The sequence below is a fragment of the Geosmithia morbida genome, assembly GCF_012550715.1.
Source record: "Geosmithia morbida isolate 1262 chromosome Unknown scaffold_9, whole genome shotgun sequence".
Lineage (NCBI taxonomy): Eukaryota > Fungi > Ascomycota > Sordariomycetes > Hypocreales > Bionectriaceae > Geosmithia > Geosmithia morbida.
In genome coordinates, this window is record NW_023336196.1 from 123,325 (window position 1) to 149,985 (window position 26,661).

The 26,661-nt window shown below is 56.3% G+C and overlaps 7 protein-coding genes across 7 annotated transcripts; 3 read left to right on the forward strand and 4 right to left on the reverse strand.

Moving 5' to 3' along the window:
- Positions 1 to 1,418: 1,418 nt before the first annotated feature.
- On the reverse strand, positions 1,419 to 4,350 carry GMORB2_7577 (uncharacterized protein; the record flags this gene model as incomplete). The annotated part of the gene is made up of 3 exons (XM_035469542.1): positions 1,419 to 2,647; positions 2,723 to 3,827; positions 3,940 to 4,350. 3 exons carry the CDS (start codon positions 4,348 to 4,350, stop codon positions 1,419 to 1,421), a joined length of 2,745 nt encoding a protein of 914 aa, XP_035320636.1.
- A 4,613-nt stretch (positions 4,351 to 8,963) lies between these two features.
- GMORB2_7578 (protein OS-9) lies at positions 8,964 to 10,762 on the reverse strand (the record flags this gene model as incomplete). The annotated part of the gene is made up of 2 exons (XM_035469543.1): positions 8,964 to 10,574; positions 10,670 to 10,762. 2 exons carry the CDS (start codon positions 10,760 to 10,762, stop codon positions 8,964 to 8,966), a joined length of 1,704 nt encoding a protein of 567 aa, XP_035320637.1.
- A 3,572-nt stretch (positions 10,763 to 14,334) lies between these two features.
- GMORB2_7579 (uncharacterized protein) lies at positions 14,335 to 16,347 on the forward strand (the record flags this gene model as incomplete). The annotated part of the gene is made up of 3 exons (XM_035469544.1): positions 14,335 to 14,418; positions 14,506 to 15,013; positions 15,104 to 16,347. The coding sequence occupies 3 exons, from the start codon at positions 14,335 to 14,337 to the stop codon at positions 16,345 to 16,347; spliced, it is 1,836 nt and encodes a 611-aa protein (XP_035320638.1).
- Positions 16,348 to 17,591: 1,244 nt separating this feature from the next.
- On the reverse strand, positions 17,592 to 18,926 carry GMORB2_7580 (Alpha-ketoglutarate dependent xanthine dioxygenase; the record flags this gene model as incomplete). Its single annotated transcript, XM_035469545.1, has 2 exons — positions 17,592 to 18,619; positions 18,830 to 18,926. 2 exons carry the CDS (start codon positions 18,924 to 18,926, stop codon positions 17,592 to 17,594), a joined length of 1,125 nt encoding a protein of 374 aa, XP_035320639.1.
- A 536-nt stretch (positions 18,927 to 19,462) lies between these two features.
- Positions 19,463 to 20,107, reverse strand: GMORB2_7581 (GINS complex subunit 3; the record flags this gene model as incomplete). The annotated part of the gene is made up of 1 exon (XM_035469546.1): positions 19,463 to 20,107. One exon carries the CDS (start codon positions 20,105 to 20,107, stop codon positions 19,463 to 19,465), a length of 645 nt encoding a protein of 214 aa, XP_035320640.1.
- A 1,098-nt stretch (positions 20,108 to 21,205) lies between these two features.
- On the forward strand, positions 21,206 to 22,252 carry GMORB2_7582 (uncharacterized protein; the record flags this gene model as incomplete). The annotated part of the gene is made up of 3 exons (XM_035469547.1): positions 21,206 to 21,335; positions 21,508 to 21,773; positions 21,953 to 22,252. 3 exons carry the CDS (start codon positions 21,206 to 21,208, stop codon positions 22,250 to 22,252), a joined length of 696 nt encoding a protein of 231 aa, XP_035320641.1.
- Positions 22,253 to 24,010: 1,758 nt separating this feature from the next.
- Positions 24,011 to 26,053, forward strand: GMORB2_7583 (uncharacterized protein; the record flags this gene model as incomplete). Its single annotated transcript, XM_035469548.1, has 2 exons — positions 24,011 to 24,395; positions 24,696 to 26,053. Coding segments are annotated over 2 exons (1,743 nt in total), but the record flags the coding sequence as incomplete, so codon positions are not given.
- Positions 26,054 to 26,661: the final 608 nt, after the last annotated feature.

Genomic DNA, 26,661 nt, shown 5'->3' on the forward strand with positions numbered 1-26,661 from the left:
GGGGGAGGGGGAGGGGGGGGAGGAAGATGAAAGAATAAAAAACAAAATGTCCCGGTGGAATTCCACCTTGTTCGAGATAATTGATTGTTATTGCGTGATGACTCGTATGTGATAGGACCGTAACGGGGGCCGTTTTCTGTGTAGTTGGTTGACATGGGACTTGTGATTCCGGTGATGTGGACTGATTTCATACATATTCTCTACCTTGGTGACAATTGTGTTCCTGTCCATCTCTTTTCTCTTCTTCGGGAGGTGGGTTTTTTTTTTAATCGTGAAGCTATATCGGGCATATGTTGTAAAAAGCACTAGACCTGGATGGAGCTAGACTTGATGGTGGGTTTCCGTGGATGAGCTGTACTGTATTAGTAACTTACGTAGTAGTAGAATAAATATTCCCCTTTGACGATCCCTCAAGGGTTCTTTCAAGGGTACAAGAAGTACAGATTACACTCTCCGAGACTCTCGACTGGGTGGTGACGCCATCATGGTCATATACTCAACCGGCCATCAAGTCAACTGGATTCTCTCTCCGTGTCTCTTCTTCCGTCGTTTCCAAAGCCCTGACACATATTCACTGACATGCCGACCCTGTCTTGACGGTATTGACCTTTTGCCCTCTTGCTCCCTCAAAAGGGACGAACTGCCGGGGTTCTGTCATGGGGCGTGGTGGCAGAGTGGTCTAATGCGCAAGACTAGAAATCTTGTTCCTTCGGGAGCGTCTGTTCGAATCAGGCCCACGTCGTCGTAAATTTTGTCTCTTCTCTCTTTTTTTTGCCCTCTCTTCTTCTCTATCTATTCTTCTGTCTACATCTTCGAACCTATTTAAGTACACTCTGTCTGTCCCCTCCCTTGGAGGAGATGGAATCAACGTCACAGCATACAAGAGATCACACCCCGTCCCGTCCTTGGTCACCTGAATGTCAAGTTGTAGAGTAGAGAAGAGAGCATACCAAAATGGAGAGAGAGGATATCACCAGTAGAATCACTCCATTCAGGTTATACCAGACTTGCACAGCTACCCCCGTCACTCCCAGTCTGCAGTCTATCTACACCCTTCTAGGGTATATATATCCCTTCCGGTCTGGCTTCGAGGTAGGAGGCCAAAGTCCTGCTCCACAGCCTTCTTTTCCTTGCTACGAACCCCAGGTCCTCTTCCCGATCAATGCACAGCCAATCCCAATCCCGATCCAATAACCAATATTACACCAAAAAAACTCCAATGCTTAGAAGATACAGAGAAGAAGAGAGACAGACATCACAACGCAGGAGATAGGAAAGCCTTCTACTTTCCTGTTCCCGTGATCCACGATGAACATCATACAGTAATACTCTTTCCGGACCCATCACTCACGCTCATCACTCACCCCCCCCTCACCCTGTCCGTCGGCCACATGGCCCATCCTGAAGAGGCAGAACAGCTAGCCGACGCGATTCTTCAGAGTGGCCGAAGCCGTCCTTCCAAACTGTGGGAGCCACTTCCTCCGAGACCCCGTCGCTGAACCTGCAGCCGACGTTCCGCTATCCGCCTGCTGCTGCCCACCCTCCCGAGGCACCTGCGGCGACCCGGGCGTTGGCATATCCTTACTGGGCGCTGCTGCTTCATCCGTCTCGTCACCGTGCGCTGCCGCCGCCGCTGCCGCCGCCGTCGACTGCTTAGATTCCACCTCGGACACGGACGCGCTGTGGCCCCGTCCGGAACGATGATTTCGCATGATCGGAGGCGGCGTGGAGCCGGACCTCTCGTCATCAAGCGCGCCGCTGCGGCTGGCCAATCCCGGAGCTACGGGGCCCTGCTGCTGCTGCTGCTGCTGCTGCTGCTCGTTCTTGCTCGAGGCAGGTTCCGTTTCGGCCAACTGCGGACCCTTGTCGGATGCGCTGGTCGGCGGCGGCTGTCCTGGCGCCGGTGACGCGCTGCCCAGCGAACGACGGAAGAGCCGGCTGAGCCCGCTGCGCGCACCGCCGTGCCCCGCGATGGGCGGGTAGTGGCCGGGCCTCTGCTGAGGCGTCCCGTTGCCGTTGCCGCCGTCCGGCTGCTGAGGCGGAGGACGCGGGAACTGAGCAGGGACAGGCGTCTTCATACCTGCTCGAGCCTGGCCGTCGTCGCTGTTCCTCCGGGCGTGACGGCTGCGGCGACGCGGAACCTTGATGTTCCCGGGTCTGCTAGCCGGCTTCGGCGTGGCGGCGTCACCGGTCCGGACCGGTTCCGGTCCCTCCTCCTCCTGCCGGGACGACTGATCCTGCTGCCGTGCGGGTGCCGCAGCCTGCGCGGGGCCGCCGAACAGAGCCTGCTGGGCCGAGAACAGGTCGTGCAGCTGGTCGCTGTTGGCGTGGATGCTCGCTCCGCCCGTGGCGTAGGTGCTGCTGGGGCCGTACATGGCGCTCATGGACCAGCCTCCCTTGCACGGATCCGTCGGGAACCCAAAGAGGTCGGGCGACACCCTCTCCTCTGTCGCCGGCTTGGACCCGGCTCGCAGCCAGATGTCGAGCGATGAATCGAACGAGTCTGTGTCGGAATCGCCGTCGTCGGCGCCCCAGCCGCGTCCGCGGCCCCGCCTGTGGGACACGGTCGACTCGTCGGCAGACCTCGGCCGCTTCACTGCCGGTGGCTGCTGCTGGCTGTGGGCGGCCATCCTCTCCTCTGTGATCCCTGCCTGCCTGGCGGTGGGTATGGCCGGTGCCTCGACGGGTGGTGTGAGGGGGTGAGGGAGGGTCCTCTCCTGACCGGGTCCCTCCGTGCCGTCGTTCCTCCCATCGAGCGTGTCGTCCGAATCCTTGTACCGCCTCAGCGTCGACGAGGCAATCGTGTCCGGCGTCGGGGGCATAGCCGGCTCGTTCAGGCTCACACCACCGGCGGCCGCATCCGTCACGACCTTGCGCAGGGCCTCCTTCTTCTTCTTCTCCTCCCGCGTCTGCTGCCGGCGGGCCGGAGATGCGGCCGTCTTGCCGCCACCCGACGAGCTCCTGTGCCTGGCAGGGATCGTGGGGGCCGAGGCCGGCTCCCGCCTGGGAGAGACCGAGGGCGTGGGCCTGCCCACCCTCTGCAGCGGAGAGTTGGCCAGGGTGTTGTTTGCCGAGGGTTGGAACTGCCCGCCCGTACTCGTCCGAGACGGAGGCGGGCACCTCGCAGGCTGCCGGGGGGTGCTGGACCTAGCACCTAGCCGGTCGTGAGATCGGGGGTGGGAGTCCAGCCCGACGGCGGCGTCGTCGTCGAGGGCCAGAGGCTCAATCTTGGATAGGACCGTCTTCTCGTGGGCCGACTGGCCGTAGACGCTGGTGAAGGAGCTCTCGCTCAGCATGCTGAGGGTGGGGCTGGCCAGGCCGTTAGCCATGCTGGCCTCCGACTCCTGGTGACCCTCGGACACGCGCGGCAGGCTGAGGACGCTGCCCCTGACGCCGAGGTAGACGTTGCGTAGATTCTCGGTCCGGTCGCTCCTGTCGGATACGAAGCTAGGCATGCGATTGAGCGACCGGAGATCGTCGTCGTTGTGGGGAAAGTCGCGGGTGCTGGGCTGGGTCTGGAGCAGCGCCGGCGGGGTATGGCTCTTTTCAGACGCAAACCATTGCTGGGCATCGACGCGCAGCACCATGTCGCGCTCCTCGGTGAGCTGATCGACCTTGGCCTCGAGCGTGACGATCATAGCGACGGCCTCCTCGACGGCCCTGTCGCGCTTCTCCAGCTCGGCCATGATCTTGCCGTTAACACTCTCCATCTGAGCCTTGTCCGACTCCAGAGAGTCGATGCGCTCCTCCAGCTTGGACTGCTTCTCGCGGCGGTGGTAGAGTTCGAGTTTGAGATCGAAATTCTGCTTGTGGAGACCGGATATAACCTGGCCGTCGTGCTGTCAGCAACATGCCACAGGCCGAGGGAGAAGGGCTACTACAGATGCGCCGTCTGAGAGGAGGGAGCGGAAGGAGAGAGGGGGGCGACGGAGGACTCACCTGTTCCATATCCTTGAGGGCAAGTCCCTTCTTCTGAGCAGGATCTGTGCTGTTGCTGGTCTGGGGCCGGCTGGGGTCGTGGGCCGGATGCCTGGACGGTGACCGGCTTCCAGTGCTGTTGGCAATGTCGCTGTAGGCGCTCGACTCGTGGGTGGGCCTGGGTGTGGAGGACAGCTTGTAGCCCTCGGCCTGGCGCTCCCTCTGCAGCTTCTCCTGCAAGAAGGAGGAGATGGGCGTCTGCCTCCCGGAGTCGATGCTAGCCTCCCGGGACAGCTGAGGCGAGGGCCTCAGGACTAGACTAGGCGAGCCAGGGGCGTTGGACAGGTGGTGGGGATGGTAGTACCGAGACGCGTGGGGTTGCGACGAGGAGCTGTTATGCGAGGCAGCCGAATTGCCGCTGTGCGACGTCATCCTCGTACTTGTCGAGGATCTAGAGGCGCTCCGATGGTAGCCTGCCCTTTCACGGGCTTGAAGCTGCTGCTGTACATCCATGACGGCAGACCTCGTCTATCGATCTCGCGTAGAGAAGGAGGGTAGTCGGGCGCGTGCCTGTCGATAGGTAGGTGCCGGCCTGAATCAGACAACGTGGGAGAGCGAACCGGGGCCTGAGCACATGGCGACAGGCGTCTGGTCTGATTGTCAAAGCGTGTTGTATCTGGGAGAGCGCGCAACCCAGTCTCTTCTCTTCTTCTTTCCCTCCCGATCCTCTCTCCCGAGTTACAGAGGGGTCGACGGGTTCGTTGATCAAGATTGACACCAAGGGGGCAATGGAATGCAGTGTCTCAAGATTCAAGCCTATGGTGGTCGGGGTGGTATCGGTTCGAGGAAATTCTGATCGTCTGGGCGACTTCTTGGTCATGCAGGCCTAGAATGATGGTACACGTATGCTAAGTGCGAAGGGAGAAGAACGATTGAGTTTGAATGCAAAAACCTCAAGCGAAAAAAGAAAAAAAAGAAAAGAAAACCCCGAGGAAAGAAAGAAGGAAAAGACGTGAAGCAGCCGTCCAAGGAGCGAGGAGGGGGGATGGCACGTGTGGAAAAGAATAGACGCGACAGAAGGTAGTGGTGGTGGTACGGTAGTAGTAGTAGTAGTAGTAGTAGTAGTAGTAGTAGTAGTAGTAGCAGTAGTAGCAGTAGTAGTAGTAGCAGTAGTATTAGTAGTGGTGGTTAATTGAGTAGAATGGAGGGAGAGGTCGAGAAACCACCAAAGCACAGCCAGGTGGATTGGTGAGAGTGATGGGAGGAGGAGAGAAGAAGGGCAGGATAAAGAGGAAGAGGAGGAGGAGGAGGAGGAGGAGGAGGAGGAGGAAAGAAGAGAAGCTCTGGGCTGGGAGTGTGAGAAAGAGAGAGAGTAGATTGAGAGAATAGAGAGAGGGAGAGGGAGGGAGAGAGAGAGCGAGGATGGGGATCACGAGTAACAGGCTGCCTAACTTGTCTTGGAGAAGAAGGAGCAGGGGTTGATAGTAGTTTCTGGATACAGGTAATACGGAGTACGGAGTATTGAGCATGTACGAGCCGACTGAGCATAGCAGTATTATATAATACATGCACTGTACTCCGTACTCGTAGGCCGCTCAGCACTCTGATGCTGTATTCACATACATGTACTGGTCTGTTGGTGGGCCCCATATCTCCTCGTCTGCCTCCCTCTCCATGGCCTGGTCTCCCTTTTTTTTCTTTTCCTCTCACCTTTTACACCACCCCCTCCTTCCTCCTCCGTGTTGGGCATCATCACTCGTACATGCGTACAGGTGAATACGGGTACTGGACCAGCCGGTGGATCGATCAGATTCAACTCATGGCCGTGGCTGAGCCGTTTTGGCCCGTCTGACCGAGGATTGGTCCAACAGCATTCCTGATTCCTAGTTACCGACGCAAGGGATTGGGACAATCATGGACGGGAGCCAGTGAGCGGGACCTGACCCTACATATCGCAGAACAGCCATTGCGGGTAAGACGTACGGCAGAGGCCAACGCTACCACGGACGAGCAGGACAGTTCCACCGAGACACGGTTGCCGACTTCTTGTCAATACCCATCTACATGTACAGATACAGATTACGGAGTAGATTGATACTCATAGACTGCAGCAGAACGTTCATGATGATATACGAGTAATCTGCAGTACAGGAGACTGCAGGTCAGGACCCGGCATGGGACTGACAAGCTCATGTGGGTTCCCTCGTGCCTGTATACTGGCAGCGTGACCCGTGAGCCACCGGGGGGCCACTGACCATCGCGAACTCTACTCGCACCGCTTCAACTTCTGCACACCCGCCAAACCCCAGAGGGCCGGCCGTCTCGAACCGCTGCTAGAACGTCGGATGGTTCAGAATCGTGGAGGCTTACGATGCAGGTACGTACACTCCGTGCTCTGTACCAGAGAGAGAGAGAGAGAGAGACGGACAGGCACAGGTAGAGGAGGAGAGAAGAGACAGGCAGGGAGAGGAGAGAGATGGGGAAGATGCCCTGCCGCTGCCCTGGTACCCCCTGAACTTCCAATTACGGCGACCCCTAGCATATGCCACCGTTACAGATTTCAGTGATAGAGCCTGCCAACATTACAGGGGGGGGTGTGGGGGATGGATGCTACCCCCGGTATATATTATATATATTATACGATATGTACGGGTACGGAGTACAGGTTACAGACACTGTGATCTGTAGGGAGTATTGGATAATGTACAGGCATGATATGGACCGGTCCTTCTTGTCCTTTCTTCTCCTCTTTCTTTCCCTTTCTTTCCCTGCAGGGACCTTACCAGGGGCCTTGCAGGGATGCTCCCCTCTAATTCCCCTCCCTTTTTCTTTCTCCTTCCTCCCATCGGCTGCCGTCCACCAATCATCTTCATATCCGTACCCTTGGGCGGCACCGGGTCATGTTTCCGTCCCCAACTCTCGTCGCCTCTCTCCATCACACGGATTTCACATCAGAATGGCCTATGACGGCTGTGCTTGTGGAGTATCATCATTATCACCATGGTGCATATGCAGATTACACGTACGGAGTGATAATACATGCTTGTACTTGTAAAGTAATCGACCCTACTACCATCGGGGCTGTGCTCGTGTCGGCTCTTTTACCTTTTTACCTGTGCTCGCACTCGTCACATATATATAATGAGTCTCCCTATTCGCACTGAAACATATCCCTATCCGAACTAGGGGGAGGGGGGGAAACAGCGTCCTAGATTTCTAGACTTCTAGGGCCAGTTGACACGTAACTTTACCGCTAGCGCCGACAGCTAGATTTGTTTAACTACTCTCCGTATCTTGCAGGCATGCGCCCCTAGCGCTGAGGGCGTGCTCGAGGCTCTGAAGCCGGCTGCGATGCATTTTCCGTTTTCCGTGGCAATCTGCGATGCTTCTAGCGTTGTAGCATTTCCGCCTCCCCTACCACGAGCGCCTCGTCCTCTTCCTCGTCCTTCCTACTCCTCTCCCCCGTGTATTCTCATCTGTACTTGCCTTTTCCTCTCCTCTGCAGCGTGCGAGCGCGTGTACTCGTACGCTCTGGTCATCGTGACGTACCTAAGACTTGAACGCCCCACAGTCCGCGCCAAACCAACCATCTGCAGTTCTTAGTGCCCGACCGCCCGCCATGTACGAGTAAGAACTGTCTAGACCAACTGCTGTGACCGGAGTAGGAGGCTCGGACCATGGAAGCAAGGGAGGAGAGACGGAAGACGGGAAAGCACCTGCAAGATTGGGCCGAATCTTCACTGTCCTGTCTGTCCCACCAGCCACGGGCCGCGGCCCCACTACCAGGCGCCACCAAACTGTCCAACCCGGTCCGCCTTCTCAGCGTGTCGAATTCTCTCCCCTTTTCTTATTGTCTCTCTTCTTCTTTTCTTTCTTTTTTCTTTTTTTTCTTTTTCCTCCTCCGTCGTTTCCACTTGGGCAGTTCCGAACTGGAAAAATGGTAATATTACCGACAAGGTATTCTTCTTCTTCGCACTCGCACAGGAGATGGAGTCGTCATCACAGCTGCCCCTGCACTCCCCACCTCTCTCACACGTGTTCTACCCGTGCGCGTCATGTGAAGATGTACAGATCAGGCACTTCAACATTGTCCGTAGTGATGCTCGTAGTATGATTATTGCCATCATCGTTATCGTCACTACAAGAACGGACTATACTTTTAGTACCTAGAAGCTGGCACGATTACCAGCGGCTCAGATCAGATACCTATATATATATATATATACATGTATGTACGAGTACATGTAGACCATCAATAGTATCATTACTGCATGTGATCTGTAGTAGCGTCGTAATAGTGTGCGACGTGCCATAATTCATGGAAATGGAATAGAACTACCCCAGCAAACCGTGTCAACTTCATGATAATCATCATACTATCTCCTGACCCATATCCTGTCTCGTAACACCCCATCTATATTGGCATGCATGCATGCACATCACCGATCAGAACACGTCTTCTACATTATCCTCCCCGCCTCCCCCCCCTTTCCCCTGCCCTGGTGCCTGCCTGATGCCTGCCTGGTGGACCATCTGCAGTCAATTTAGAACCGATCAGACCATGGCATGCATCAGACTCCTGCCCATCATATTTTTTATATATGACTTGTCGTCGGTGACCGTACATTTAACAGCGTTCTACTCTATTCATCCTTACTGCTGGGTTATGGAATACTAACCATCTTACCTGTGTCGATAGCCATGAAAGCATCGGATCTACACCTTCTCACCCAGACACTCAACGTCTCCTTGCATGATAAAAGAGACATAATACTGACGCCACCGTACTCGGTTCAGCAGAGACGGAAGCAGAGACGGAAGCACAGCAGGTCCTCACCAGCCACTACCGTACAGAACACCTCTGCAATCGACACATCACAGCCCAGGTCCAAGGATCATCCGCTCTTCCTTTCTTCTTCTTCCAAACTCCCAATCGCTGTTATTCATTGACAGTTTGCAGAGAGTGAGAAGCAGAAGACAAGAAGACTGAAACAGGACATGACAGGAGAGAACAGAAAAGTAATACAGATGCACAATAGTAGCAATCACAGCTCATCCCTGTCCCGAAACATCTGCTCTTGGCTGCCATCCTTCCTCCTCTCACCTTGCCCCTCGGCCCCGTCGTCATCACCCTGCTTCTGCCCCTGCCTCTCCTCATCCTTCTTCGTACCATCCCCCTCCGCCTCATGTGCCTGTTCCGGCTCGTCATCGATGTAGCCTCGAATCTCCCTATCGTCATTGGGGAGATCCACAATCTCTATGCGCCAGCCGGCCTGACCCGCCAACCTCTCCACCTCCACTCTCATCTCGGCAATGACCTGGGGATCGACGTCGAGATCCTCTAGCTGCTCGGGCGTCATGACCTGCGTCTTTCCGCCCTTTGCCTTCTTGGCCGCCTGGGCCACTAGCTCCGCCACCGTCCCCTCGTCGGCCGCCGCGCCTGAACCTGGGCCGCCGCCCTTGGGCACGCTGGCCTTTGGCCTGGAGAGTTCCATGGGCGGTTTGCCGTCCTCGTCCCCGCTCGAGAGCACGTGACGAGCGCCCACCACCACGCCCCCCACCACCTTGGGCTGCGGGGGAGCCGGTAGAGGTTGTTGCTCGGCGTCGTCGGGCTCGGACACACCTGCGACATCATCGCGCCCCCCCTCGTCGTCGTCGGCGGCGGCCGCGGCGGCAGTCTTGTCGCCGTCGGCGGCGGCGCCCGCATCAGCCCCGGGCTTGTACATCTTAACCTTGGCGTCGTCTAGTAGGGGCTGGCCGTCGATGCCGCCGATGGGCTGGCAGCTGATGGGGTTGGCCGTCGTCTCCTTGGGGGGCAGGAAGGCGACGTCGTTGCACAGGTGCGGCGTGTTGACGACCATCAGGTAGGCGCAGATGGTGACCTCCTTGATCCACGAGATCTTGGCGTCGCTCAGCCCGGGGACGCAGTGGTACTGCACCTCTATGGTGCGCTCGCGGCCGGTGAGGTCGCACACCGTGCCCGCCTCCAGCCTCTGCACCAGGTATCGCTGCTCTCCCTTGGTCTGCACTTCTGCGGGGAGGGGTTTCCTGTCGTTGTCGTTGTCGTTGCTGCTGTCCTGCTGCCCGTCCTCGTTGCCGCCGCCTCCGTCGTGGCTCTGCTGCTGCTGCTGCTGTCGGTTGTACGTCGAGGACATGGGGATCGTGGGGACGGACCCGAGCACGAATTCAATCGTCGACGGGTCGCGACGGGGCGGCTGCCCGGGCACGTTGACGGCGGCCGCGTGGAACTGCACAATCTCGCGGTTCTTGCAGAACTTGTACGTCCACCACCCGGAGCCAAAGTAGAGGCAGCGACCCTCCAGGTCCCCGAGCAGCTCCCATCCGCTGGCCGTCGCCCGGCTGAGCTCCTTGGCCTCCTCGGCCTTGGCTAGCTCGTTGAGCGTCTGGTCGTCCCCCGTCGGTCGCTGCAGGACTGGTATCGTGCAGAGGTATTCGCGCGATGACAGGTTCATGATCTTGTACTCTCTGCGGGCGATCTCGTCGGTTCCGCCCTCGTCTTCCGGGATGCCGCTCCGTGCTGCCGTCGCCTCCGAGAGGTCGGATGATGATGCAGTCGCCCCCGGTGGCGCCTCGCCCTTGATCAGGGCCTGCGCATCGCTCTTCGACACCCATCCATCCGAGAAGATGACGTCGAACTAGCAGTCCGCACACGTCGCGTCAGCTGCGCAGTCGCGGGGAGTGGGGTGGGGGGGGGGGGCATCCGTGATGTAGGAAAGGACAGCCTGCTCACCTGAGGAAATGCTAGAAGATCATCGTGGACGCTGAAGCTCCGGGCTCGGACGTCGCTGAGCTGGAGTAGTCCCGCGAGGAGAGCCAGGCGCATTGTGCCGGAGGAGCGCTAGAATACACACATGAAAAAGATGAGAATTAAAAAAAAGGTCTCAAGGTTGGTTCTCCCTCGTTTTCGTTGTAACAGCAAGATGGCTAAGAAAGGAAGAAAAGATGGATTCGATTATACATGTACGAGGAGAGAGGGGCTCTGTGGAGGATGATATGACAATGTGACAAATGGAGATGATTACGGTGTACCGTGGCAATTACGTATGCGATGCAAGAGCAAGGACCGACGTTTCGCCGGGGGGCCACAGCCACGAGTAGAGTACTACCCTGGAGTGCATAAACAGGTGGGAGTTTAGGTGACGTCCTGCCCTACCTGGTAGTACTATTATTATTATTAAATGTACAGATTGTCCATGTGTGTAAGCTGTAGACAATGGTGGTTGATGGATTGCCATGGCAGCACATAGGGCGCAAATCTATCGTTACTACGGTTATCACGTATACATATAGGTATAGCCATCCGGCCTGATTGTGACGTTGGGGTCAACTCTAAGCTATAGGGTAGACAGAGATAATGTCGTTTTATATTGGTGAGATAGTTAGGATGTCGAACTAAGCAATAAGGCAGTTATAGTCGTAGTGTTACGGCCCGTTATGCGACCTTTTGTACACCCTATATTTTCCTTTTTCCTTACTTATTAAATACACTTACTTATATACGAGCATTACGATTCGGTAAGATATTACGGCCCGTTATGCGACCTTCACGTGCACCCCACATTTTTCGTTTCCCTACTCATTAACACCCTCACTTACACGCGATTATACCGATTTAGTAAGAATTACCACGAATTACCTTAAGGGCGATTACTACGATTCCTATTAAATCGCACTAATCGCTATAACCGATTAACACCATTACTCTATAATCGCCTAGTATATAGTTAACCTTATTTCTATAGCCTAGCCACTATTTACCTAGCTATTAATAATATAGTTAACGCTTCTTTTAGAACCCTAGTTCCTTCTATAATTAGCACCTACGACTATAACTGCCTTATTGCTTAGTACGACATCCTAACTGTCTCGTTACATAAAACGACAACTCATCTCTGCCTACCCTGTAGCCCAGAGTTGAACCCAACCGTCACAGATTCGAACGGATAAGGTTTTTACACCTAGTAAAACTCAAACTTACCGCCTTAGACCACTCGGCAAATTCTCTCTTTTTTTTATATAGTTCTTTTAAGAATCGAGCTTAAATGTCATTCTTATCAAAATTTCAGGCAGCTGCCTTCTTCGGGCGTCGAGGGCATCCTCTCTGTTTTTACGATCACTTTGAGCGGTGACGTATAGTGATGCAACGTCTCAACAGACGTCTTGAAGACAACAGCGCGGAACCGGGCCGAAATGTGTGTGTGGGGTATCAGTGGAGGAGAGAGTGTGGTGTGTGTGCGTGTGTGGAGGGAGGGGGGAGGGTAATCTGAAGGTAGAGAGCATGGATGAAAGTGATGCGAAGCCTATGCCCTATGCCAAGCGAGCGAGGTGGTTCGACCCACCGGAGCGATCTGGTAAACGCACACAGTCCAAGAGAAATAGCTAGATCTTTCAAAAAAGCTGGCTGCTTCGGATGAACAACAGCTTCGCACTAGCTAGATCAGGTTAAAATGTGAATAGGGATTGAGCTAGAAAGCGGACAGGGCTGCTGGCTGTACTGACTGCTCTCGGCAACCGAACGGACGGAAGCTTAGCTTACTGCGTTGGGCCACATGAGCTGGTACGTGGAGCCAGTCAGATCAGATCTGATTGGTTTGATAATCTTACCTGCTGCAGTAGGCGCACTCGTTTTTCGGCGTAGATAGGGCCAGAAAGGTTGGATGGTATAATACTTCGTAGGTCCCATCAGATAAAAAGAGGGGAAAGGGCTGGGGATAAAAAAGAAAACAAAAGAAAAGGGAGACGGCAATAAGAGAGTCCATTGACGTGAGTCAAGAAGGGGGGGAAGAGGGGGGAAGAGGGGATGGGGTTTGAAACAGGAGGGTTTCCCCCCCGGAGCGTACAGACATATTGCCTGGAAGCGCATGCGTGGCATGGTTCGCATGCTATTTCTGCCTCGTTGAACGTATGTTGTCAAGCCTGAGAGCCAGTAGCTGGTGCTGGTCGGTGTGTACTAGCATGTATCCGCATGTATCCGCTCGTATCCGCCCGCATGTACTCTAATCGATCGGTACAACGGAACGTTGAGAAGAGTCCTAGACTATAGTACCGACGAGTCCTCCCAGCAGATCTTCCAGCTTCTGGCTGCCGCTGCTGCCTTGGCCCCCTTCATGACCCATGCCGACGGCTTCGTTCGCCTGGCCACAACGGCTCCACGGTCCTGCTCACTTGAGTAATATCAGAACCATGGCCGTTTGCATTATGGGGGTATCACATCACTATTACCGCTACTGCTATCACTACTAGCACTGTCACTGCCACTACTACCACTTATATAGGTGCTCTTCCATACCGCTCGAGAAGACATCATCGAGGCGTGGACAAGCACACGTGGGTAATCCCGGTACTTTGGTAGGATGGGCTCGGAGGCTATGCCACTGATATGCCACGTCACTACTCTACAGGTCAATCTGATGGAGAGAGTGGAACGAAACGAAGGGGTACGCAGCAATGATGCGGGATGTTCTTTACACGACAGACTCGGCAGGCCAGCGTTACCGTCTTACTTGAGTAAGAAGAATTGAGCGGTGAGTTTACCGGATTGTGAAGCTCTTCGACTGGCAAAACCCAGGGGGGGGCGGCGGGCGGGCGAGAACAGGAGAGGAGAGCGGTTTGGTAATGTTACATGTAGAGCCTGATACATTTAGGCAGATACGATGTGCCATACGATAAGTAGAAGTGTGAGTGTCGTACTGATCTGTATTACACAGTTGACTTAGGGAATCCAATCCCTATACGCCCCGCCCTAGAGAGATCTGTATCAGATCCCCGATAGTCCTACGGAGAGCTGTCCTAATCTTATGATCTGCCCCGACTTGCTGTGGTCTGGAGTAGTAGTAGTAGTAGTTTAGCATACGGCCGAATGCCTCTCTTACATATTATACTCCAGATCCTCCACACTCCACACTGCTTTCTTTCTCATCCTCTCATCACTGAGACATGCCGGTACTTTAAGAGAGAGCCGTCCCCTTTATACATTTTCTCTCGAGCCATCGGTAGCTAGCACATGACTCTCTGGTATCCCGTCCCCTAGCTTTAGCTTGACACTCGTTAGGCGCCGTTTTTTTTTCTTTTTTCCTTAGCCTCACTCTTATACATATCCTCCCCTCCCTTGTTCATCAGTTATATCCCACACACTCTCCCCTACATTGTCTATCGGTTCTATCCCACAACTGCATCATTCTGCCAGTGGAAATTTCGGACCTCTTTTTGGTATATAGACGTCCTTCACTGCAGGTATTCTTTACCAACATTGCCGTCACCCCCAAAAATACCACCGTCATCATTGTTGCTCAACCCCCGCCGGTCGCCTAAGAGGATATGGATGGCAACCCGGAGCTGATAGAGCGCCTTCTCCGGCAACAGGCTGCCGGCAACGCTCCCCTCAGCCGTCATCACATGGCTCGTTCCCCGTCGTTTCAGGCAGCTCCAGCAGCTCATGCCATTCCGAGGTCACTCCTACAGGTACCTTCGGCGAACACGGTAAGCCGCCTCCCCGACCACTTCCTCCTCAGCAAGACACACGTACGCCCTATCCTTTCTGACCCAACACTGACGGTGTGCGATCAGATACCTCGAGACCAGCCCCAGGCCGTAGATCCATTCCCGATGCCACCGACCGCTGGAACATCGGGAACCTGGCTTACCGGGCCACATGGGTTCGGTATCTACGAAACCATATCCAGTGCCCGTACCCCGACCGGTCTCCCAAGCTTGGCCGATCAACATGATCCCATGTCTGGCTTCAGCTGCGGCCCAGGAACACCTACGCAACCGGGCCAGAATCCAGAAGAGTACCCGCGTCAGACATACCTGAGTCAGACCAGGAGCCAAGTCCCGTGGCAACCGTACTGTCACGACCATGGACGGCCTCAGCAGCACGCAAGTTCGCGGTCTAGCTCATCGGTCGTCGACGAGCCCGCCTTCATGTCGCCCCAGAGCAGTGCCATGGGGAACTTGGCTCCCCACGCCCAGTCGATCGGCACCCCCCCGACACTCTACAGTATCGTCACCGGCAACACCCCCGCTCATCCCCCGTGGCCCTCTAGCCAGGCCATGGACAGGACGCTCTCGTCGAGTTCCATCGCTCGCTCAGCCTCCGGACAGCACGGGCATCCGATTCAGCAACAGTGCTTGTATGGCGCCGGTACTAACCCATTCTTGCAAGACCAAGTCCGACCGGGCTGGGAACCTGGCGACGAGGGCCCCGGCATCATGGCACCCGCCCTCTCCGCCCTCGGGTCACCTAGACCTCCTGAGATGAGCAGGATGGCCTCCGAAGTCAGCAGGTCCAGCGGACTCTCCCTAGGCCTCGGCCTCCTGTTCGACCTAGAGGGTGACCTCGGCGTGTCGGGTGGTCAGGTGCCGCCCAACTCGGCCATGACAGACATCTTCGGGGAGGAAGAAGTCGAGCCCCCCCACCAAGGAAGCGGCATCGCCGCCGCCGCCCCGCCCCAGCCCGATGTGCAGACCCGGAGGGGGGGCAGGGGTCTGCGTGGTCCGAAGAGAAGGCTCTGCACCATCTGCTCCCCCGCCGCCTTTTTCAGTGGCACCCACGAGCTCCAAAGGCACGTGCGTTCGAGACACGAGTCTCAACGTACCGTCTACATCTGCTGCGAGCCCACCAGCTCCAGCTGCCTCACTCCCCTCGTGCCCCTGAATAGATGCCGCAGCTGCAGGAGCGGCAAGAAATACAATGCAAACTACAACGCCGCCGCGCATCTGAGACGCATCCACTTCAATCCCAGGATTCCCAACCGGTTCCCCCAGAAGAATCAAGGGCGCGGTGGCAAGGCCGGTGGTGACCAGCCTCCTATGACCGAGCTCCGCCTCTGGATCAAAGATGTTAAAGACACCATTCCGAGTGCCGGCAAAACGGCCACGCCGCTGGAAGGGGACGAAGGCAACATCAGCCCCGACGACGACGCCTCGGATAACGGCGACGACGCCTCGGATAACGGCGACGACGCCTCGGTTGCCGGCCATGCCCATGAAACCGCTCAGGGCAGCCGCCCCTGCCCTGCACCGATGGACCGCCATGCCTCGCACTCCCCCTTCCGGGGCTCTGCCCCTGCCGCCGACGGTGGAGCCCTGTTCGATATGTGGCTTCAGCAGCCGCACGGGACGGCACCGGCCTATCAACATACCCCGATCGTCGACATCGGCGGACCGGAGCCTTCTGCGCCTGTCTTCGACGACGGCCCTAGGTACGCTGGCAACTCGGCACCCGTGGTCATGTCGCCCGTGCCCCACGATGACGGCTCATTATTTATCCCCAAAGAGTTGTATTGGCCCGAGATTTTTGATCAGCACCAGGCCCTGGACATGGACTTCCCTGACCATTATCTGGACCCGACAGACACTGACTGCGATCCGTCAATGTTCGACGGGCACTCTTCTTTTTTGATATGAGTGGTTGCATGTCTGAGTGCCTTTTCTACTCTAGTCCTGGGTTGTACTTGCTTTTATATTCTTCTTTCTGCAACGACATTGTCTGAAATGGTGTTTGCGGGTTGTTTGCCTTTTTGTTTCCTTGCTTTTCTTTTTGTTTTCCTCTTCTTTTCTTTTCTTTTTCTTTTTCTTTTCTTTTCTTTTTCTTTTCTTGTTTCTTTTCCTCTTCTTTTCTTTTCCTTACATTCTTTCCTTCTTTCTTTCCTTCTTTCTTTCCTTCTTTCTTTCCTTCTTTCTTTCCTTCTTTCTTTCCTTCCTTTCCTTCTTTCTTTCTTTCCCTTTTTTCTTTCCTTCCTTCTTTCTTTCTTTTTTTTTCCCCCATTTTTTTAAGGGGGGGGGGGGGGGGGGAGGGGGCTACGTTATTGGAAGATACGACGATACGACGAGTACTTCTTTTTTCCTGCCAACATTTCCTTTTCTGCTCTATCTTTCTCACGAAGATGAGGGCTTGACCGTCAGCGTGATCCATCATGATGGATATATATCAAAGGAATGGGACGGCACCCCAAAAAGAGAAGTGATGTGGGGGGAGGGGAGGGGAGGGAGGAGAGTTCTTGGCTACTGGCTCTACCGAAAACCTCCCCATCTCCCCATCTGCTTCTTCTGGCATTGGCATCTTTCATGTCCCGTGGACCTGGTATAGATCGCGGATGATATGTGTGTGTTTTGACCACATAAACGTTTACTGGCCTGCCATCACCTTAGTTGGTGGGGTCATGTGTTACGATTACGACTGTTACATTTATGATTCTTACGATTTTGCATGGCGATGCATTGTGGCGTTCTCTCTTCCTTTCTTCTTCCTTTCCTTCTCATGTTGGGTTTATTTTTATACCGTGACGACCGGCATCAGGGCGATCTGCATTGTTTATCATTTGGGAATATCCTTTCTTGTACTATAGAAGTCATTGCATGGTTGACACCAGGGGATATACTACGGGTATATCTATTTTCATATAGGTTCTGGCTTCGGATGTCACAGGCTGATTACTCTATTCGTCTGACACAGCATTGTTCTATATTTAATTATGAAGATGGCATGTATTTTGATATTCGTTGTTATTCGTAGAGACACAAACGGACAGGCATTGAAACAAAAAGGGTGAAAGACGACAGTTATACATTCTGGTTCGCATAAAGCACAGAGACGGCAACACCAAGCCAAGAAGTAGCAGTGAAAGACGGTAGAGCTCCACCACAGCACATTAGACCGTCACACCATCAGGCCCGACAGGCAAGGAGCTCCCGGCGATGTTACACTGTCGGAACAACCTGACCTCGTCCGGAGCGAAAGCGCCGACGACCGAGTGCAGAACACCCCTGTTGTGGAAGATGACGAGGTCGCCCTCCTCCCAGTCGTGAGGGTAGACCTTGGCAGGGGCGATACCCGGTCTCTGGAGGCGGTAGACGATATCCCTGACCTGCTCGAGGTCGTCCACGACGGAGCCGTCGGCGAGGTGCAGGCGACGCACGGCCGAAGGGTGGATCTGGAGGGACAGCTCGCCGGTGACGGGGTTCCTCCAGCACATGGGCAGGATCTGGATCTTGTCCGTCTCGACGGCGGGCAGCTCGTCGTCGGCGAGCTCCAGGCCGCGGCTGACCATGCCGAGGCCGGTGGGGCGGGACTTGGCCGTGGACATCCAGATGTAGGGGTGGGCGGCGTACTCGACGCGGGTGGTGCGGGCGAGGAGCCTGTCCTCCTCGCCGAGGGAGGCGTACATGTCCCTGCCGTCGACGAAGGCGGTGGTGCCCAGCGGCACGGAGAGCTCGTCGCCCGTGCCGTCGTCGTAGCGGACCACCTGGGTCCTGCCCTTGGGCACCCTGACGGCCAGCAGGGTGGTGGCGACGGGCGGCGCGAGCCCGTACAGCGCTGCGTCGATGTGCCACCTGTAGAAGCGGGTATAGTCCAGGTCGTCGGCGTCGGGGATGACGGTCTCGTGGAATGTGCGGTGGTGCGGGTGGCGGAGCTGCACGTCCGTCAGGCCCTCGTACGACGGCACGAACCCGTTGCCTATCACCTGCACCTGCGGCTGGTGCGGGATCGTCTTGAGATCCGGGTGCAGGACCGACCGCTTGGCGTCGACCGTCTTGCCGTGCCCGTAAGACCCGGCGGCTGACGGGTCGAACCGCTGCGTCAGGGCGTACTGCGCTGCCGGGGACACGTGCGATTGGCCCTTGAGGATGAGGACTTGGTGCTTGAACAGAGCGGAGTGCAGGATGTCAAAGTCGGAGTCTAGGGCAGGGGGTTTTTGTGAATGTCAGTCTTGATTCTTGTGTTCTTTTTTTTTTCCTCTGCATGTATGGAGTGTATGGTTTGTCTTACCCCAGGAGGTTACCGATTTTACGGGTGATCTCCCTTTTCCCTTCTTCTTCTTCTTCTTCTTCCTCTTCGTCTTCTTTCAAGGAGAATCAAAATTCATCATTCGTGGATATATCATCTTACCAGTCAACTTTTCGACGTCGACGTTGGTGACGGTGGCTCCAAAATGTATGTCTGAGCCGGATGGGGGGGCCAGAGGTGTGACTTTGATGTCCGACATGACGTGCGATGGAACTGGGCAGTGATGCTGGTGAGGAGGAATAGAATGGGCCAGTGTTGAAAAGAGGAGAGAGAGAAAGACGCTGTTCGGAGAAGAGAGGAGTGAGTTGCTTACGTCTTATACTTGGGCTAGTGTCATTGATTTCTTATCTATCCATCGTATCGTAGGGACGTACCGATCGGAGGACGCCGGTTCCCAGGATTTTTTTCTTCTTATCGCACGGCACTATCGTGTAATGAGATTACGCTCGATCACTCCGTAAAGATTCCCATTGTTGACCCCCGCATTGATATTCAGTATGTGGGTTGAGAGAGAGAGAGAGAGAGAGAGTGTGTGTGTGTGTGTGTGTTTGAGGTGGCAAGATTGGTGCATCCGCCAAACGCTATGCGGACATACAATTCCAATGAGTCCCGACGGCATCCATATTCGACGTGTTGCATTCATCTCAGTCATGTACAGAATAGAACAGTGTGTGCGTCTACCACAGACGCCAACGCGGTAAGACCAGAAAAGTAAAGAAAAATCAGACCCGGTACCTAACCCTTCTTCACCTTATCGGACCACCCCTTAGCACTCTTGATACCCTCGTGCGCGCGTCGGAACAGCCCCCTCTCCCACTCATCTAGACCGCGCAGGAACTCCTCCTGCTGGCTGCCCAGCCCGATACCCTCGTCGGCCTTGCGAGCGTGGAGTCCGACGTCGGCGGCCCTGACAACAAAGGACCGTCGCAGCACGGCGGCCAGCTCGGCCTCGTCGAACAGGTCCAGCATGCGCACGCCGACGCCGTACATGTGCACGCTCTGGTCGCGGAGCGGGACGGAGCGCGGGTCGGCGCGCAGGGCCGCCATGACCGACTCGGACAGGCAGGACGGCATGTGCAGCGTCAGGGGGGCCTTGGAGTCGTCGCCCGACGAGGCAAGCGCGAGCATCTCGGCCAGCCAGAGGGGGAGGGTAATGTCGGTTCCCGGCTTGAGACCGCTCGAACTATTGTCCAGGTGGCCTAGGTAGGGGACGTCGAGCTCGAAAGTGCACGGTACTTTCTGGAAGGGGAGGCCAAAGGTTAGCTGGTGGAGGGGAAGGGGAGGGAGTAGAAGGAGAGAAGTGCGTGCATGTGTGTGGGTGGGTGGGAGAGTACTTACCTCACCATCAGTCAGGATGGAATCGACATCGTAATATGACATGATTGATCTATCCCGTGCATCTCTTGAAGCCTGTCACGGTTTTGGTCACGTCCCTCTGCTTGACGTGAATGAAGAAGGCGATCACCGCCCCCTCCCCCGCCACAACCTAGGACCCCACGTTATGTAATACGATATACGGACCTACGCTCAACGGGTACAGACAAAAATACATCACATATTCCCTAGAATCATGAAATCGTGAGATCACGAATGCTCCAGTTTCATCTTGGTCGTTGAAATCATTCTTATCTGTATCTTTACGATCAGCTCGTCCCCCAGGTTCGGCTTGGACTTGAGAGTACATGCGTGCGACTGATGCCTGCTGGGAGGAATACCTCGCTCACAGGATAGCAGCTCGCGCTCATTCGCTATCCGATGGCCGACGAACGGACAGACAGGTCACTACTATTGATGAGGTCTGCTTGGTAATGCGGTCAACGTGGGTGAAGGTTTCCTCGGCTAATTAGTCAAGGTATCCAATTATTTCCGGGGCAACAAAAAAACAAAAAAAAAACAAAAAACAGTCAAGTTGAAGCTCCCTTCACCAATGCTGGCAGGATAGAAGGATTAGTAGGCACAGGGAAGAAACAAGGGAAAGCGGTAAGATCTCGATCGATCGAAAGATGTAGAAATGCCCGGATTCACACAACAGAGGGGGAAAGAACAAGAAGGAATCGCGAGGGGTCGTAAATCACTCCGCCCTCGGCTATGCAGGGTAAGCAGGACCGACGGAAGCGGTGGGCCCCGGGCCCATGACGCAGAGCTGTTCTCAGCGACTGGCAGTCTAAAGTAGACCTGTCCAGGGCCGCCAACGTTTCGAGTTGCCGAGCTCTCCAGTGATTGACATCATCAACTCTCTCCCTCCTCCTCTCCTCTTTTCTTTCCCTCTCATCCACCACCAACCCAATCTTTACAGGGACAAATCGGTATGCCATTCTACCCCTTCCCATCCATCTTTCCCTCTCAGAACACTTCGGGTTTCCCGCCAAATACGCACACGCGCAGCACTGCGACTTGTTTGCGATAAGGTAGCTGATGAAATTACCTCGTCATCGATAGCCTCAATCGCGCCAGACAATCGACCACATAACGGCAACCATGGCTTCCGCTCTCCTCCGCACGACTCCCGCCCTGCGCGCAGGTCTCCGCGCCAGCTCTGCCATCAGGCCTGCTGCCATGGCTAGTACCAGCTTCGTCCGCGGGAAGGCTACTCTTCCCGACCTTCCCTGTAAGGCACCCCCCCCCCCCCCCCCCCCCCCCCCCCCCCCCTCCGGACGCGGGACCGATCTCGAGAAGACGACGGAGGAGACGATGGGCGGAGAAGGGGGAGAAGGAGGATGGACCAATGCCAGGAAAGAGCAGGGACGATTGTATGAATACTGACAATATGTTCGCAACAGACGACTACGGCGCTCTCGAGCCCTACATCTCCGGTCAGATCATGGAGATCCACCACTCCAAGCATCACCAGGTCTACGTGAATGGCGTCAACGCTGCTGTCGAGGCCGTCGCCGAGGCCCAGGCCAAGGGTGATGCCGCCGCCGCCGCCGTCCAGGCTTCCGCCCTCAACTTCCACGGCGGTGGCCACATCAACCACTCTCTGTTCTGGGAGAACCTTGCACCCCACGGAAAGGGTGGAGGTGGTGAGCCCGAGGGCAAGCTTCTGGTATGTCTCATCCCCTTTTCTTCTTCTTCTTCTTCTTTTATTTTATTTCATTTTTTATTTTTAGCTTTCGTTCCTACCCACTCTCTATATGTCTCCTCCTCCCCTCTCCCACCCCCACACCACCTCGAATGCGTGGCTGACGAACGTGTTGAAAAAAACAAAAAACTCAACAATAAAAGACGGCCATCAATGAGGACTTTGGCTCCTTCCAGAACCTTCAGAAGCAGACAAACGCTGCCCTCGCCGGCATCCAGGGCTCCGGATGGGCCTGGCTGGTCAAGGACAAGACGTCTGGAACCCTGGGTGTCGTCACCCGCCCCAACCAGGACCCCGTCACCGGCAACCTCGAGCCCCTCTTGGGTATCGACGCCTGGGAGCACGCTTACTACCTCCAGTACCAGAACCGCAAGGCCGAGTACTTCAGCGCCATCTGGGACGTCATCAACTGGGGTACCGTCGCCAGGCGTTTCGAGAAATAGATGGTGGAAGACGACATACGGACGGACAGGCGCACGCACACGCACGCAGGAACACGTGGACCTACGACATACCACCTCCCCCCAACAACACGACACACTGAGCGAGACTCGTGTGCCTTCGGTGCGTGTGCGTATGGGTTTCATGTGCATGGAGAGCATGTCTGGTTATACATATACCCTTGACAGAGCAATACTCTAGTCTCGATAATACTGTACTCTGACTCCTCCTCTTCACATGCAAAAAAAAAAAACGAGACATCTTCTTCTTCTTCTATTCCTCTGTCGCCTCTGCATATGATCCGAGGTTGAACCAAGGAATGAGGCTGTATCTGCTGCAGGAACATATACCGTATTACCCTCTGCCTTCGATGCGGGACGAGCCGGAGCTGTGCAGATGCATGTGCCGACATCGGCATACTTGAATAGACGGGCGACGTATTGAACCTAGACATAGAACCGGAGAACCGATCAGGTCAGGAACAGCCCATTCACCGTTCAGATCATCTCTACCCTGGCTGAGACGTCGAGGAAGGATGACGGCCTACGGGTGCATGTACGAGCACGGCCACAGGTGGTAGCACGGCATTCGATACATGCGCTCATCCGGGGTGGAATGCATTTCTGTGCATCGCATCGTGCCCGTCATGACGGACCGGACGAGGAACCAATACGAGTTACGTATCATGTGGCCCGGCCCCTGGGCCACCTGGAGGAGCCACGCGTACTTGGGGGAGTTGACGAATGATTGACAGACCCTGAGAGCGGATACGACTGCCGGGGTGGATTCCTCGGCGATTGCATCCGCCTGTTACGATGGAGACTCTCGAGACCAGATGATCAGGGAGGAAGACGACGGTGCATTACCATCCATCACGAAGCCTTGGCCGCATGGCTTGGAGGTAGTGTTCAGGAGAGAGAGGACAGAGGCTGGGATAGAGGAGAGGTTTAGAAGATATAAGAGAGGATTTTTTTATTTTATTGTGTTGTTATTATTATTATTGAAAAGATCAGATGTTATCACGTCTGCCGATCCGTAAAATGACACTGACGTTACGCAAGCGCCCAGTAAGCATGCCAAGGGGGCTTGTCTGGGCTACTGGCACTACTGGCACACTTGGATCAGGTACTGCATATAATATAGAGAGTGTTAATACACAGCAACGTCTTTTGGCTCGTGAGAACGACGGAAAGAAGAGAGAATAACCGAAAAAAGATGGCGGTCACTCGTTGAATTCTTGATGAATTCCCCGTACAAGACCGAGGACCAAGGTGAATGATCCAATGGGCCTGGGCGTGTCCTCGCACCGGATGAAGAGATCAGATATCTGACGGACCACGGACATGGGACCACGGGGACATGGTCCATGATAGTGGGCGGGACAAGCGACGCTATAGGCGACGCTTACTCTGCCGAAGACCGAGCTCGACCAGCCGGAGATAACCAGACCCAACACATGATGGTGACGCGGCCACGGGGAAATATTCTGTCTTTTAAGGGTATAGGGGGATTTACCAAGAAGACCGGGGGGAAAAAAGAAGAAGAAAAAGAAAACTCCCTCAAGGTGATGGTTAATTAATATCAGTACGTGCAACTGTCTCTCTCACTCTTCTTCTCCTTCTCCTTCTCCTTCCCTTCTCCTTCCCTTCTCCTTCTTCTCTTTTCTCTCTCTTCTTTATTGAACGAGAAACCCCCCTCACATCTTGTCTTCTGCCTCTCAACCTGGGCTGCTTCCGCATCATCATCCGACATCGCATCAGATCATGCTGTTGGCCCAACTGCTCCCGCTGCTAGGCTTAGCCTCAGCAGGTGCGGCCACGACACCTTCCTCCTCCTCCTCCTCACCCGTCCAACCCATCCAGCCGGACCACGACGCTGCCAAGGCCAACGCCCACCACATCTTCAACGCCGTCCACTCCGCCGGCCGCCAGTGGGGCTCGAGCCTGCGCCACAACGGCTTCGGCCTGTACCCGGCCGTCATGCCAAAGGGCACCGTCACCTACCACGGCACCCACCAGCCCGATGCGCCCACCAACCCCGAGTGGCTCGCCTTCGAGGTCGAGCACGCCCAGGGGTTCGGCGGGACGTACCGTGGCCGCCGCCGTCGAGGAAGGCTGCCACCTGGCGGTGGCCCTCCCGGTCGCGGTGGCGGCCCTCCTCCGGCCGGGAAGCCTCCCGGTCCTGGTGGATATCCGCCCCATGACGGTCCTCCCAAGGCTCACGGGCCGCCTTCCGCCGAGGGACACCACCCCGAGGGACGCGGCCCTGGCGGACCCCCGCATCATGACCGTCCTCCCCACGGGGAGCATCACCCTCCCGGGCCTCCCCCGCCGTTCGAGGGCGCTGACGCCGAGGGGCCTCGGGTCGAGGAGGGACACGGCTCCGACGGACGTGGCCCTCACGGACCGCCGTCGGGATGGTGGCCTCGGGGCCCGCCGCCCGGAGAGCACCACCCCCACGGACCTCCCCCCCCTCCCGAGGAGCCCCACTCCCGTCGCGATTCCCAGAAGCCGCTGAGCCCCCCTCACGGAGACGACGACGACGACGACGGCCGGCACCACCGCGGCCCCGGGAAGGAGGGAGGCGGCTCCGGCCCCGACGACGACTCGGACGAGCCCCTCCACCAGGGTTACCTGCACATGTACCGGGCCAACCGCGACCTGAAGCTCATCTACCTGGACGGCATGTCCGCCGGCAAGACGGACATGGGCACGCTGGACACGCAGGACGCGCTCCTCCTCGGCAGGGCGGGCGGGCCGGTCATGAACGAGCGGCAGCGGGCCGACGACATCTGCGAGCTGATCCACCCGTGGGGCTACGACGGCTTCGCCCGGCTGGAGGTGGGCTTCGAGATCGTCTACTGCGACTTCAGCGACGGCCTGGACCTGGTGTCGGTCACGCGGTCGCACGAGCAGCGCGACCAGCTGGGCCCCGGGTCGATGGGGGCCTTCCAGTGGGTCAGGGCGGTGGCGGAGCGGTACGACGGCGTGGGCGGCCGCATGCGCATCGACTTCTCCTCGACCGTGTCGGGCTACTTCTTCCCCGTCAACACGTCGAGCACGACGCCGGGCCGCCCCGACCTGGGCCGGCTGGGCGCCGCCACGCCCCGGGAGCTGCGCGACATCAGGGACTACTTCGCCGGCGTGGCCAGGGCGCCGCGCCGGTTCCACGTCGACTGGCAGGGCGTCGTGGACCTGATCGTCGCCCGGTTCGCCCACAGCTTCTCCTTCATGGCGTCGGACGCCGTCACCGTCGCCCAGTTCAAGGATGAGCTCGACAGGGCCACGCTCGTCTACGTCGACGCCCCGGCCGCACCCGGACCCGACGACGAGGGCGGCCGCGAGACGGAGCGCGCCATCGTCCGGTGCGTCGAGCACTACACCGTGCCCGAGTCGGTCCGGGCCGACGGGTGGAGCCTCGAGGACGACCTGATCCACACGGCCGTGACGTCCACCATGGAGGACATCTGCCTCGGCCTGTTCGACATGCGGGCCTCGTTCACGAACGCCGCCGCCGCACAGGCCGCCACGGCGGACGAGGACGGCTTCCGGTGGGACGCCGACCTGGAGGGCTTCGAGACGGGCCGCGACCTGCTGCGCTCCCTCATGGGCAGGCTCGACTGGACGGAGTGGGCCAGGAAGGCTAGGTGCCCGGAGGGGGAGGTCGAGTTCGTCGCCATGTGGCCGTTTGGCCAGGAGAATGACCACTTCAACCCCGGCTGCCGGTCCATCGAACATCTGGACGAGGGTGGACACCGCGGGGGGAACAAGGACAGCGGGTACTGGAAGAGGGAGAGGCGGTAACCACCTACTATCCCCCCTCTCTTCTTCTTCTTCGTTTCCTTTCTTTCTTTCCTCTTCGTCTATGCGACTCTTTCTCGGGGAGAAGTCATTTCCTCATATGTTCCTGGGTTTCGGTTCTGCTGATCAACGTATATACGACCCGTGTTATTTCTGATAGTCGTCACGTACGTATCATCATCATCACATATAAACTTGATCGATCTCTTGACGGACATGTGGAGATGTGTGTGATGATGAGCTTGGAAAAACCTTGATGAATCTACATGTACGACGCCAGTTGTGGCGATGATGAAGAACAGAGGTATCTATCCGTAAACATGAGTTTCTCTCCTCTCTCTCTGTCGGGAAATGCCTGGAGCAGATAAGATGGCACCACGGCATTGAGCTACATGCAAGTGTATCGTAGCTTGACGGTGAGGAATACAGCCTGTGTGTTGTGTGCGTGCGTGTGTGTTTTTAGTATCAAGAGACAACAGTCTACTTTTACTGTCGTCACTTTCAGCTATCGACTCTCCTTTTTTTCCTTTTTTCCTCTCTTCTTCCTTCTTCTCTTGCTTGATCGTAACCAACCAACCAACCAACCAACCCCCCCCCCCCCTTTTTTTTTT